Source organism: Lupinus angustifolius, chromosome LG11 (assembly GCF_001865875.1).
Source record: "Lupinus angustifolius cultivar Tanjil chromosome LG11, LupAngTanjil_v1.0, whole genome shotgun sequence".
Classification (NCBI taxonomy): domain Eukaryota; kingdom Viridiplantae; phylum Streptophyta; class Magnoliopsida; order Fabales; family Fabaceae; genus Lupinus; species Lupinus angustifolius.
In genome coordinates, this window is record NC_032019.1 from 10,882,548 (window position 1) to 10,896,007 (window position 13,460).

At 37.7% G+C, this 13,460-nt stretch overlaps 2 protein-coding genes across 2 annotated transcripts in view; one reads left to right on the forward strand and one right to left on the reverse strand.

The window, feature by feature from the left end:
- LOC109360407 (uncharacterized mitochondrial protein AtMg00810-like) lies at positions 2,607 to 3,641 on the reverse strand (the record flags this gene model as incomplete). The annotated part of the gene is made up of 1 exon (XM_019605292.1): positions 2,607 to 3,641. A coding segment is annotated over one exon (1,035 nt), but the record flags the coding sequence as incomplete, so codon positions are not given.
- The window catches only part of LOC109359716 (DNA gyrase subunit A, chloroplastic/mitochondrial-like), a 17,969-nt gene continuing 10,794 nt past the window's right edge, over positions 6,286 to 13,460 (forward strand). The window contains exons 1-2 of the mRNA XM_019604413.1: positions 6,286 to 6,358; positions 6,841 to 7,044. Coding sequence (XP_019459958.1) covers positions 6,286 to 6,358; positions 6,841 to 7,044 — 277 coding nt within the window. The remainder of the gene's footprint in view (positions 6,359 to 6,840; positions 7,045 to 13,460) is intronic.

Below are 13,460 nucleotides of genomic sequence, written 5' to 3' on the forward strand. Positions count from 1 at the left end.
ACAATTGAGAAGCAACAAAACAACCTTTCTCCCCCTTTTGACATTATCAAAAAGATAACCCAGGTCAAAAAAGCTAGGAAGAGATATTAGTTAATCATAAAACAATGTTAATGAATTAATTTGGGTTTTAACAAATTAACCTGTTTCATTTATGGGTAAATTGAACAAATGCGCTTTATTGGACAAAAAAATAGCTAATAAGAAGTGAGAATGGCATACAAGATTTAATCAAATATTAAGCATTGTAAGCATTATTAAATCTCAAATGATCAAGATCCATTCACTAAGGCAAATAAGCTATTTTGACATAATTATAGCAAAAACAAAAACATTTGCATAGCATAAAGAGTAAAGAAAGTCATGAAATAGTACAGGCCATAAAGTCAATATAAAAGACAAAAAGCAAAATACGAATCAGTTCTGAAAGCAACAACGATAACTAAATCCAGAAGGTGCCACAAGATAAAAATAAACCTAAGGATAGGATAACCTAGGTCTAAGGTCAGCTAAACTAAGGTTGAGGCGGAGGATAGACAGGCTGATCATCAGGCACAGCAGTGTTCTGATTTCCCTGGATAAGCATAGACAGCTTCTGAAATTCTGAGCAGAACATGGCATTCTGAGCCTCAGCGGTAGACTGAATCATAGTCCTCAGCTCCTGAATTTTGTTATCGGTGTAGGCATTCTGACGTTCCTCGTATTGCTCCATACCTGCAAAATAAGAGTCCTTCAGCCCTTGGAAGTGCAGATCCATGCGGTTGTTAAGTCGTTGTTCCATGGCTTCCATCTGAGCTAAACCAAACACAGAGCTCTGAGGTGCTGTTCCAGACGACTCCCCCTGATTAGTTGCATTCTGATTACCCAAATCCTCCTGATGCTCATTATCCGACAAGTCCAGATCAAAGGTGGTATAGTCCTCCTGATACTGCCATGTAGTACCATACTTGTAAATTCCCATCTTATGAATGAGACTCTCACCCACCAAGTGATCTTTATCAGTGTACTCAGTAATGATGGTATCAGAAATGTCAATGCGCAAATAATCAACAATGCGGGATATGAAAATGCTATACGGGAGCAGCTTGGACTGAGACAATGAAACGCTGTTCATGATTTTTAGAATTTCCTCAGGCCAATTGATCATCACGTTATTCTTTACAGCATACATGAAACGCAAATCATTCACAGTAGGCTGTGCATGATTAGTGTTCCGCTGCACTAATATGTAAGCAATAACATAATGCAATAACCTGTTCTCAACAGAAAGTGACCCTGCCTTGGTCAGTTGACCCTGAATATACAGATGAGGGCCCCGAAGGAATGACTTGTACACATCAACGGGATCAAAATTGTCCTTGACCCAAGAACAATCCCCTATTCCAAAACCAGACGACGATAAACCTCCAACATTCAGAAATAAATCCTCACTCATCTCAAACAAATTACCGGAAATCATGGACCAATATTTGCCATCCTTGTATCTAAAATTAGCGTAAAATTCCCTAACTAGAGCAGGGTATACGCGTCCCTTCAATTCCAAAAACTGAACGGCTCCTTGAGCCTCCATGTCATGCGGAAAACTAAAGTTTTGTTCCGCTAACCAGGTTAAGTCGGCATACCTGATGTATGTAGGCTTGCGGCCTTGAAATTTTGCCAACCGGGTCTCTTGCAAAATGAGGGAATAATAGGGGTCACCGCGGTCCCGAGTGGAGGGTGAGCCGGTTTCCCTTCTTCGAATGCGCGTTGCTGTAGTCTTGACCCGCTTTGGACGACTCTGCTCCATTGAAGATGATGAACTCGAAACTGAGATTGATGAACAGAGGGGCAAAGCCTAACCTAGGGTTTGGATTGGATGATTCGGAATTGAGTGGATTTTGGATGAAAATAGAGCGATTTTGGAAGGATTGAGAGGTTTAGGGTGAGGTTTACTTAATCCTATTGCACCTGGATTAGTATTGTTGCTGTTTCAGAAAATCAAGGCACAAAGAGGTTGCGAAAATGTAAAAAAAAGTACAACACCGAGACACTGTTTGCCTTTAACGTACTGGTTTTAATCGATTAACGGGATGGTTTAATCCATTAAAACAGTGTAAAATTTGAATTTTCAAAAAAAATTGCCCAGGTAATCGATTAACGGGCTGTTTAATCGATTAAATTTTTAAAAATTTGAATTTTCCAGAAATGAAGCCCAGGTAATCGATTAACTATTTGCATAATCGATTAAATCAGAGAAAATTTCGTTTTTAGGCAGCAGAGTGGTTTCGACTTTTTAGGACACACGTATGCATTATAACAGATTTATCGAGACATAATATAATCACATTAAGAAGTTAATCAAGAGATATATTTTTGCATTTTTAACATATATCATTCAAACATGAAACACATAGGCATAGAGAAGCAAGACAATTTATGCAAACAGCTAAACATTTTTTTTTTTAAACAAGATATTGTTCATCAAGAATTCCTAGTTCTCTCCTTAGAACATAGAAGGTATCCCTGGGAAGGGGCTTGGTGAAAATATCTGCTAACTGTTTAGATGTTTCCACAAATTCAAGAACACAGTCACCTTTTTGTACATGGTCACGCAAAAAATGATGTCTAATTTCTATATGCTTTGTTCTAGAATGCAAAACGGGATTCTTGGATAGGTTAATGGCACTTGTATTATCGCATTTTATTGGGATCTTTTCAAGTTTAAGACCAAAGTCCTTAAGTTGCTGCTTCATCCAAAGGATTTGAGCGCAACACACACCAGCGGCAATGTATTCCGCTTCAGCGGTGGACAAAGCAACACAGGCTTGCTTCTTGCTGTGCCATGCTACTAATGAACTGCCCAATAGGTGGCAAGTACCACTAGTGCTTTTCCGATCCAACTTACATCCGGCGAAATCGGAATCGGAATAACCCACCAAGGATAGTGAGGCATCCCGAGGATACCATAATCCCATGTTAATAGTTCCTTTTAGATATCTCATGATTCTTTTAACAGTTATATAGTGTGATTCTCTAGGTGATGATTGATATCTCGCACACATGCATACACTGAACATGATATCAGGTCTACTTGCAGTTAAGTAAAGTAAAGACCCAATCATACCACGATACTTCGTTACCTCGATTGCTTTTCCTTTCTCATCTTTGTCTAAGTAGCAAGCAGATGCCATAGGTGTGGAAGCTTCCTTACATTTGTCCATTTCAAATTTCTTGAGTAGCTCTTTGCAGTATTTCGCCTGATGGATGAATATCCCACTTTCTAGCTGCTTTATCTGCAATCCTAGAAAGAATGTGAGTTCTCCCATCATAGACATTTCGAACTCCCCCTGCATCATCTCAGAAAATTCTCTACACAAGATATCATTAGTAGATCCAAATATTATGTCATCTACATAGATTTGTACAAGCAGAACATGATTTTCTGATTTTCTAATAAAAAGCGTTGTGTCAACCAAGCCTCTCTCGAACCCTTTTTCTAAAAGAAAGGTACTAAGTCTGTCATACCAAGCTCTAGGAGCTTGTTTGAGACCATATAGTGCCTTTTTAAGTTTGTAAACATGGTTCGGATATTTAAAATTTTCAAAACCAGGCGGTTGGTCAACATAAACTTCTTCTTGAATGTATCCATTCAGGAAGGCGCTTTTTACATCCATTTGAAAAAGTTTGAAATTCATTAAAGATGCAAAGGAAAGAAGCATCCTGATGGCCTCTAATCTGGCTACAGGAGCGTAGGTTTCGTCATAATCGATACCCTCCTCCTGGTTGTAGCCTTTGGCCACCAAACGTGCTTTATTTCGAATTATTAAGCCAGATTCATCAAGTTTATTTCTGAAGACCCATCGAGTACCAATTACGGGATGATCATTAGGTTTGGGGACCAAGTCCCACACATTATTACGCTCAAACTGGTTTAGCTCTTCTTGCATAGCTATACCCCAGTGTACATCCTCAATGGCCTCATCAACGGTCTTAGGCTCAATTTGCGATACAAAAGCTACAAAATTACAGAAATTTCGTAAGGAACTACGGGTTACCACTCCCGTAGATATGTCACCTATAACTTTATCAATTGGGTGAGCTTTCTTTGTTTTCCACACGGTAGGCATGTCTGAGTGCTCTTGAGGTTCGATTTGACCTTCATCATTGGCTCCTTTTTCATTATCCATGTCCTTGGAGTATGCTTCTTCCAAAGCACCTGCAACATCATCAGAAACGACCTTTCTCTTCTCTTTTGGAGAAGATTCGTCAAACTGTACATGGATAGACTCTTCAACTTGCATTAAATATTTGTTAAAGACTCTGAAAGCTTTGCTATGAATCGAGTATCCCAAAAATATTCCCTCATCGGCTTTAGAGTCGAATTTCCCTAAGGCCCGCTTTCCATTATTTAATATAAAACATTTGCAACCGAAAGCGTGAAGATGGGATATATTTGGTTTGCGGCCTTTTAAAAGTTCATAAGGAGTTTTGTTCAAGTTTGGCCTTAAGAGTACTCGATTTATAACATAGCATGCAGTATGAACTGCATCAGCCCAGAAGTACTTGGGGGTATTACTTTCGTTAAGCATGGTTCTCGCTAATTCTTCTAAAACACGATTTTTCCTCTCTACAACTCCATTTTGTTGTGGAGTGCGAGGAGCAGAGAACTGATGCAAAATGCCATGCTTATCACAGAATTTGTCGAACTGAAAGTTCTCAAATTCTCCCCCGTGATCACTTCGTATATATATTATTTTTAGGTTAAGTTGGTTTTGGATTTGCTTGGCAAGATTTTTAAAATTTTTGAACGCGTCGCTTTTTGATGATAAAAACAATGTCCATGTAAATCTAGAGAAATCATCAACAATAACTAGAGCGTAGTAACTACCACCAAAACTCATGATTTGTGATGGTCCAAACAAGTCCATATGGAGTAGCTCCAAAGGTCTTGAAGTGGATATCACATTTTTATTTTTAAAAGAGTTTTTGGTTTGTTTACACTTTTGACAAGTGTCACAAATTTCTTTAGTTTTAAAATTCAATTTTGGTAGCCCCTCAACTAGTTCGTTTGATGATAATTTATCTAGATGCTTTATATGGATATGTGCAACACGTCTATGCCATAGCCAGATGTCATCTTCTTTAGAAATAAAGCATTTTGAAAATAATGTAGTGACATCGTCCAAATTAACCATGTAAATATTATTTATACGGTGACCAACAAATTTAACGTTATTAGATAAAATATCACGAATGACACAACAATCAGAATCGAAGGATACACGATTACCTTTATCGCAGAGTTGGCTTATACTCAACAAGTTATGTTCTAGTCCTTCAACATAAAGGACATTATCAATCAGAGTTTGGGATGAGTTACCAACTGTTCCTGTGCCGAGTATCTTTCCCTTGTTGTTGTCTCCATAAGTGACGTATCCTTTTCCTTTAAGTGAGAGATCCAGGAAATTTGATCTATCACCTGTCATATGCCTCGAACACCCACTATCTAAGTACCATTTTTGTCCATGTGTTCGGAGACATACCTGCAAAATAGATTACTTACTTTTCTCAGGTACCCAATTTATGTTGGGTCCTTTTCTGTTAGTGATTAGGGAATCATCTCCCTTCTTTTTCCATACATAAACTCCGCTAGGTATACCATACTTTTTGATATAGCATGAATGATAAGTATGACCATATGTGTTACAATAAAAACAAGTAGGAGAATGCTTATGATATTTGTTTTTAGCTTGAGCTACCGGTTTTCTATATGGTCGCTTCTTTTTAGCAGTGCGAGTATAACCTAGACCAGTTCGATCACCAACATTTCTAGTTTGATTAAGCAGGTTATCTAATTGCAGTTTACTGTTTGTGAGACGTGTGAGTTTTTCATTTAGTTTAAAATTGTCCTCTTGCAAAGTCTCGCAAGTCTCACAGACAGGTTTTTGACATAAGTTACTAGCAGAGCAGTTACATGAACTACAAGAATAGATGAGATCTAAAGTTTCATTTTCCAGTTTTAATTCATCTAATTCTTTTTGTAATTGGCTTATTTTTTGTTCAGTTATTGTTAGCCAACCGTGGGAGCCTAGTGGCTTGCCTATAAATGTAAGTCTTTTGCAATGGAATAAACAAGTTAAGTATAAGCATCCCATTCCAAGATTGGATGACCTCTTAGATGAGTTGTATAGAGCCACCACTTTTTAAAAAATAGACCTTAAAAGTGGCTACCATCAAATCAGGATCCGAGAAGGAGATAAATGGAAGACTACCTTCAAGACCACTTATTATCTACATGAATGGTTAGTCATGCCATTTGGCCTAACTAATGCCCCAAACACATTTATGCGCTTGATGAACCATGTCTTAAGAGAATTCTTCGGTAAGTTTATTGTTGTTGTTTATTTTGATAATATTCTAATCTACTCAAAAACATTAGAGGATCATCATGAGCATCTTAAATATGTTTTACTCATTTTAAGAAAATAAAAATTGTATGCTAACCTTGAAAAATGCACATTTTATGTAGACCATGTAATTTTTCTAGGATTTATGATTAATGCTAAAGGGGTCCATGTGGATCTAGAAAAGATCAAGGCCATCAAGGATTGGCCTAAACCTAAAACGTGACCGAAATAAGAAGTTTCCATGGCTTGACAAGCTTTTATATGAGGTTTGTCAAATATTTTAGTACTCTAGCATCTCCACTCAATGAACTAGTAAAGAAAAATGTTGTGTTTCAATGGGGAGAAAGGCAATAGGAGGCTTTTAATAAACTTAAGAAAAGACTCACTAGTGCTCCCGTACTAGTACTTCCCAACTTCACTAAGTCATTTGAGATTGAATGTGATGCCTCTAACATAGGAATTGGAGCTGTTTTGATGCAGGAAGGGCACCCCGTATCTTACTTTAGTGAGAAATTGAGTGGACCGACACTTAACTATTCTACCTATGACAAGGAGCTCTATGCATTGGTGAGAGCACTCCAAACTTGGCAGCACTATCTACTTCCGAAGGAGTTTGTGATCCATAGTGATCATAAGTCCCTTAAGTATCTCAATGGCCAAGGTAAGTTAAATAAGAGGCGTGCAAAATTGGTGGAGTTTTTAGAACAATTCCCTTATGTTGTTAAACATAAGAAAGGGAAGGCCAATGTAGTGGCGGATGCCCTCTTAATAAGGTATAAATTGTTATCTACTCTTGAAACAAAACTTGTTGGCCTTGAATGCATCAAGGAACAATATGAGCAAAACAATGATTTTTCAAAAATCTATGTTGCTTGTATGCATTTAGCCCAAAATGGATATTTTAGGCACAAATGAATTTTATTCAAAGAAAAACAATTGTGTGTGCCCAAAAGCTCCATTAGGGATATGCTTTTAAAAGAATCACACGAGGGAGGTCTCATAGGACATTTTGGAGTCCAAAAGACTCTAGGCATGCTAAGAGAGTATTTCTTTTGGCCAAGGATGAAGCAAGATGTGCAAAACCATTGTGAGAAATGTATAACATGCAAAAGATCCAAATCAAAGGTAATGTCATATGGGCTTTACTCTCCTTTGAATGTTCCTGATTCACCATGGGTAGATATATCTACGGATGTCGTCTTGGGGTTACCTAGAACTAAAACGGGTAAGGATTCTATCTTTGTAGTTGTAGATATGTTTTCTAAAATGACACACTTTATTCCTTGTAAAATGTTGATGGCGCTAATCACATAGCTGGCTTGTTTTTCAGGGAAATTGTTAGACTTCATGGCCTGCCCAAAAGCATTGTGAGTGATAGGGATAAAAAATTCCTTAGTCACTTTTGGAGGACACTATGGGGAAAACTAGGAACCAAGCTCCTCTTTTCCACGACTTGCCATCCCCAAACGGATGGGCAAACCGAAGTAGTAAATAAGACATCGTCCATTCTCTTAAGGGCAGTAATAACTAAGAACATTAAGTCATGAGAAGAATGCCTACCACACGTAGAGTTTGCATATAATAGGGCAACCCATAATAGTACCCCAAACATCACCATTTGAGGTTGTGTATGGATTTAATCCGTTAACCCCACTTGATTTATTACCCTTTCATAACCATTCTATTTTGAAGCATAAGGATGGGAAGGCTAAAGTTGAATATGTGAAGAAATTGCATGAACAAGTGAAGGCCAGGATTGAAAAGAAGAATGCAAGTGTAGCTAGGCAAGTCAATAAGGGAAGGAAAACTATGGTTTTTGAACCTGGAGATTGGGTCTGGGTACACATGAGGAAAGAGAGGTTTCCTGAACAAAGGAAATCGAAGATACTCCCAAGAGGAGATGGACCATTTCGGGTGGTAGCCAAATACATGACAATGCTTATAAACTAGAACTTCCTAGTAAATATAGTAGCATAAGTGCTACTTTAATGTTGCTGACTTATCTCCATTTGATGTAGGTGACGAAGATACAATTTCGAGGTTGAAATATCTTCAAGAAGGAGGGGATGATGTGAACCCCAAAGAGCCTAACCTTGATTATGATGACCTTGAAGGCATAAGTGGTCATATGACTAGGGTTAGGGCAAAAATGGCTCAAAATTCTCTTGGACAACTTATAATGTTGATCCATGATGATGAGCCAAAGATAGTCCAAGGGGGTCTAAAGATGCTCACTAGCATCTTGGTCCATGTTCTAACCGAGCCAAGGATGGACCAAGTCATGCGCACGAGACAAGCCACAGGTCTGACTCAGGCGCCAAGATTGACCCTAGCACAGACCCAGGCGTATCAAGCGTGAAACCTGGCCGAGTTGAGGTCCCTGGCGCACCAAGTGCTGAACCAAGCGCTAGGCCATACTAGCCTGGCCAGGAAATCTGACCGAGGCACATGCGCCTAGCATGCCGCATCAGGCAATGGGCGTAGCCTAGCCGAGTCAGGCCTAGCCAACTTAGTTAGCATTGAACATTTTTAATTTTGGTAATAAATGTGTGGGCTAATTTTTTTCCAACACTTAGTTAATTTATTTTTAAGTGTTTTAGTCATAAATCTGCCCATAAATAATGTCCAGTTCGAATAATGGCTCGTGAATGACTACGCCAAGCCTAAAAGTGTAACCGACACTTTAATGCTTAAGCCAACTTGTATTTTTCGTGAACCAAAGTCATTCTAACTTAGTCTAATATTATTTGGAAGGTAAATAAAGCCTAGTGTAGTCGTTGGAGGAGGATTGCTCGAAGGAAATCTAAATATGACCGTGGAGGAACTTAATGGAGCATTTATGGTGTTTAAACACCTTGTCTGGATCGTTGGAGCTAAATTCACCTTAGCACATTTCATCCAGAGGAATCCTAAGTCACTTTCAGAGTTGTTGGAGCAAAGATGCTCATGTGGAATTAGCATGTGGCCGTTGGAGACCTTAATGGTTCATTAATGGTGCATTATGCACATGCTCTAGCCGTTGGCAGCCTACCAACTTGCACCAATGACATCCTAAGCTATTTAGTGCATGATTACTCCTCATTCAGCCGAGGGAATTTCATTCCTTGACAAAAGGAATCCTATGCCAAGCACAAGTGCACCCGAAGACCATTAAGAAGGCATTAACTTCACACAAATGCCATGTGCCGAATTAGAAGCCAATAAGACTCCTATGGAGCTCACCAAAGCTTACCTGTGGGCATTATGGAGTCATCAAGTCTCATTCATCATGTGACTTAATTGTGAGTCGTGCCTTTAAGGAAGAATGGAATCCTATGCTCTTCCCAATTCAACTGTGGCATCCTAGGCATGAGTCATTATGTTTGTCTTTCAATTGTAGTAAAGCACACGAAATACATGTGCTCATATAATTTCCAACCGAATGCAGTCTAGTGTAGGAGTAGATTCATTTGGGTTATGGTATCCTATGTTAAGATTACCATGCATTAGCCTTACTAAGTTATTATTAGCCAACCATGGGAGCCTAGTGGCTTGCCTATAAATGTAAGTCTTTTACAATGGAATAAACAAGTTAAGTTGAATCATAATTCTTTGTGAATTGAGGATTGTATCCTTGTGAGAGTATTCTCCAAACCTTCTTGGCTGAACCAAGATTAGAAGTTCTTATCAAGAACCAAGTTCTTGTCGCGAGCATCACTTTGGCTTATCAACACCTCGAGTGTTGTGGTGCATTCACCTCAAATCTATTCCATCTTCTTTTATCCAATTTCTTATTTCCGCTGCATACTTTATTCTCAAAAGCTCTACTCAACCGTGAGCTTGGGTCAAGCACCAACCAAGATAGATCGTTCAGGAGCCTTTTATCCAAGAGGTCCACATCAGTGGGGCTACGTAGTCTATTTATGAGATAAGTAGCTTGCTAGACAGCATAAGACCAGAATATGCTTGATATGCTAGACTCAAATAAGAGGGTCCTAGTAGTGTTGAGTAAATGTATATGCTTCCTTTCCACAACAAAGTTTTGTTGTGGAGTTTCCACACAAGAAGTTTGGTATGTAATGCCTCTTTCATTGAAGAAGTTTGGTATATTGAATTCAATCCCATTGTATGTTCTTATACCCTTTATTATCTTGTCAAATTGGGTTTGAACCATTTTGACAAAACTCTACATAAAGCCCTTCTTGAGGTTTTTACATATGGCAAGTGAATTGTATCGTTCAAGTAACAAAACTGATAAATACCGGGATATCATCCTCAGAGAGCATATCTGACCTATACTATTTTCTGAAAAAGTAAATTGAGTACATATGTACAAAGTTTGGCAATAATGGTGTTCATTGTTTTGGGTTATCGAAATATTTTGATTAAAAATGATTTTCTACTATAAAATAAAAATGGTTGGGATTGACTTCCAGCATTCCTCCTCTATGTAACCCCTTGATTCAATCATATATAACTTGTGAAGTTATAAATCTTGATGCAACATTTTCTTCGAATCATATGTATCAATTCCTTGATTTCAAAATCCATAGATAATTCATCAAATACCAATTCCTTGGTTATTTAACCAATTATCTAGCATTAAGTCCAATGTAAAAGCAATTCATACATCATTGTCTATTCCTAGATGAATGATACATCAAAAAAGATTATCCAACTTTGATTCCAACTTAGATCCAAGATCAAGAATCTAATAACTATGTAGAATCAAGCATTAAGTAAAGGATACAATTCCCAAAATCAATCAACTAAATACATTTTCGAATTGAATCCAGGAATACAAGAGTTAGAAGATTACATTTCAATCTGAACACTGAGAGATTTATCCACTCATCTTATGCATTACAACAATTGAATGATGTAAAATATGAGAAAATCCATATCTAAAGTCGTTCCTACGACTTCTCTCATTCTCCCTTATGTTTCTTTCTTTAGAAAGTATGAAGAAAATGCTTCCCAAAAAGATGGCAACCCCCTCCTCATTTGTGTAACCGCCTATATCTAATTCAGCATTTTGGTCTCTCACTCAAACTAGAGATTTGCTTGAGCGAGAAAGGCACCTGTGTTGAATAGATGTGCCTCACTTGGGCAATAGGTGTCGCATGGGCGAGAAACCCATAGAGATTTTGGCCTTCAATCTTGGAATTATCGCTTGAGCACCATCCTCTCGCTCAGGCGAGAGGCAGACTTAGGCTTGGGCGACCCTCTGGCTTGGGCGAGGGATCCATAGCTTCTTTTCCGCAAATTCCTTCAATTTCCATCCTTTTTTTATCCTCATTATCCTACAATAGACACAAAATATCTAAGCTTCCTAAGCAAGACTAATTACATTAGATTCTTTGGAGTTGTACACAATTTTCATCATAACTACACAATAAGTATCCAAAATTATATGGATTTCCTTCACAACATGGAACTTAACAACCCATTGCTTCTGACTTGGTTTTTGTAAGGAAAATACAAGTGTGCCTAGAATGATCGTCCACAGTAGTAAGGAAGAATATGTGTCCATGAATAGAAGTGCAAGAAAGAGGACCCCAAATGTCCATGTGCACCAAGTCAAAGGTGTGCAAACTTCTATTCATGTTGTTTGGGAAAGGCATCTTAGGATATTTTCCAAAGTGACAGTGATCACAAATCAATTTTGAATCAAAATTCATATTGGCATATCTCTGTTGCAAATAGAATTCAATATTGCAAAAGAAGGAAGTCCTAATATAAAATACCACAACTCGAAAGATGGTGTAATAGAAATAATGTTTATACCTTCTTCATGATTGTATCCTTGGGTCTAGCTTTATTTCTAATAATAACATCATTTTCATCAAATTTATTTCTAAAGACCCAACGAGTTCCAAAGACATGCCTATTTTCCGGTCTAGGAACAAGTTCCCAAACTTCATTCCTCTTAAATTGGTTTAATTCTTCTTGCATAGCAAGAATCCAGTGTTCATTCTTGATTGCATCATCAATCTTGGAGGGTTCTATCTGTGAGACGAAGGCCATGTTCAGACAAGCATCAAGCATTCTACGAGTAGTTATACCTTTACTTATATCACTGATGATGTTGTCGATAGGATGATTTCGATGAGTTCTCCATTCTTTTGGTAGATCTGAGTGAATATGCTCTTCTTGAGAAGATAGATTATCATCCATTCTCAATTCCTAAGGATCAATTGTAATATCAACAATAGAATTTTCTTTAGCAGGGGAACTTGGCAAGTCGTCTTCATCACAAGATATCACATCTTTTACTACATGATTGGTTTCATCAAAAGATATATGAACAAATTCTTCCATGGCTAGAGTTCTTTTATTAAAGACTCTATAAGCTTTACTCGTGAGAGAATAGCCAAGGAAAATTCCTTCATCAGCTTTTGCATCAAACTTGCCCAAGTTATCGTTACCATTGTTCAGAACAAATCATTTACAACCAAAAACATGCATATGAGAAATGTTTGGTTTTCTACCTTTGAAGAGTTCATAGGGGGTTTTCTTAAGAATAAGTCTTATAAGAACTCGATTCGAAACATAACACGCATGCTTATTGCATCAGCCCAAAAATATGTTGGGAGGTTAGTTTCATTTAACATTGTTCGAGCCAGTTCTTCTAAGGACCAATTCTTTATCTTTACAACACCATTTTGTTGAGGTGTTCAAGGAGCAGAAAAATTGTGGTTGATCCTAAGATCATCACAGAATTCTTCAAAAGAAGAGTTTTGAAATTCTCCCCCATGATCACTTCGTATAGCAGCGATTTTTAGAGATTTTTCATTTCGAACTCTTTTAGCATAAAATCTAAAGGCTTTGAATGCCTCGTTATTATGAATTAAGAATAGAGTCCAAGTATATCTAGAAAAATCGTCTACTATAACAAGAGCATAATAAATACCACCAAAACTTTTTGTCCTTGAGGGACCAAATAAATCCATATGAAGTAATTGTAATGGTCTATCGGAAGAAACCATGTGCTTTGGTTTGATAGAGGTTTTTGTTTGTTTACCCATTTGACAAGCACTACATAGTTTGTCTTTAACAAACTTCATTTTGGGTAAACCAACAACTAAATCTTTCTTA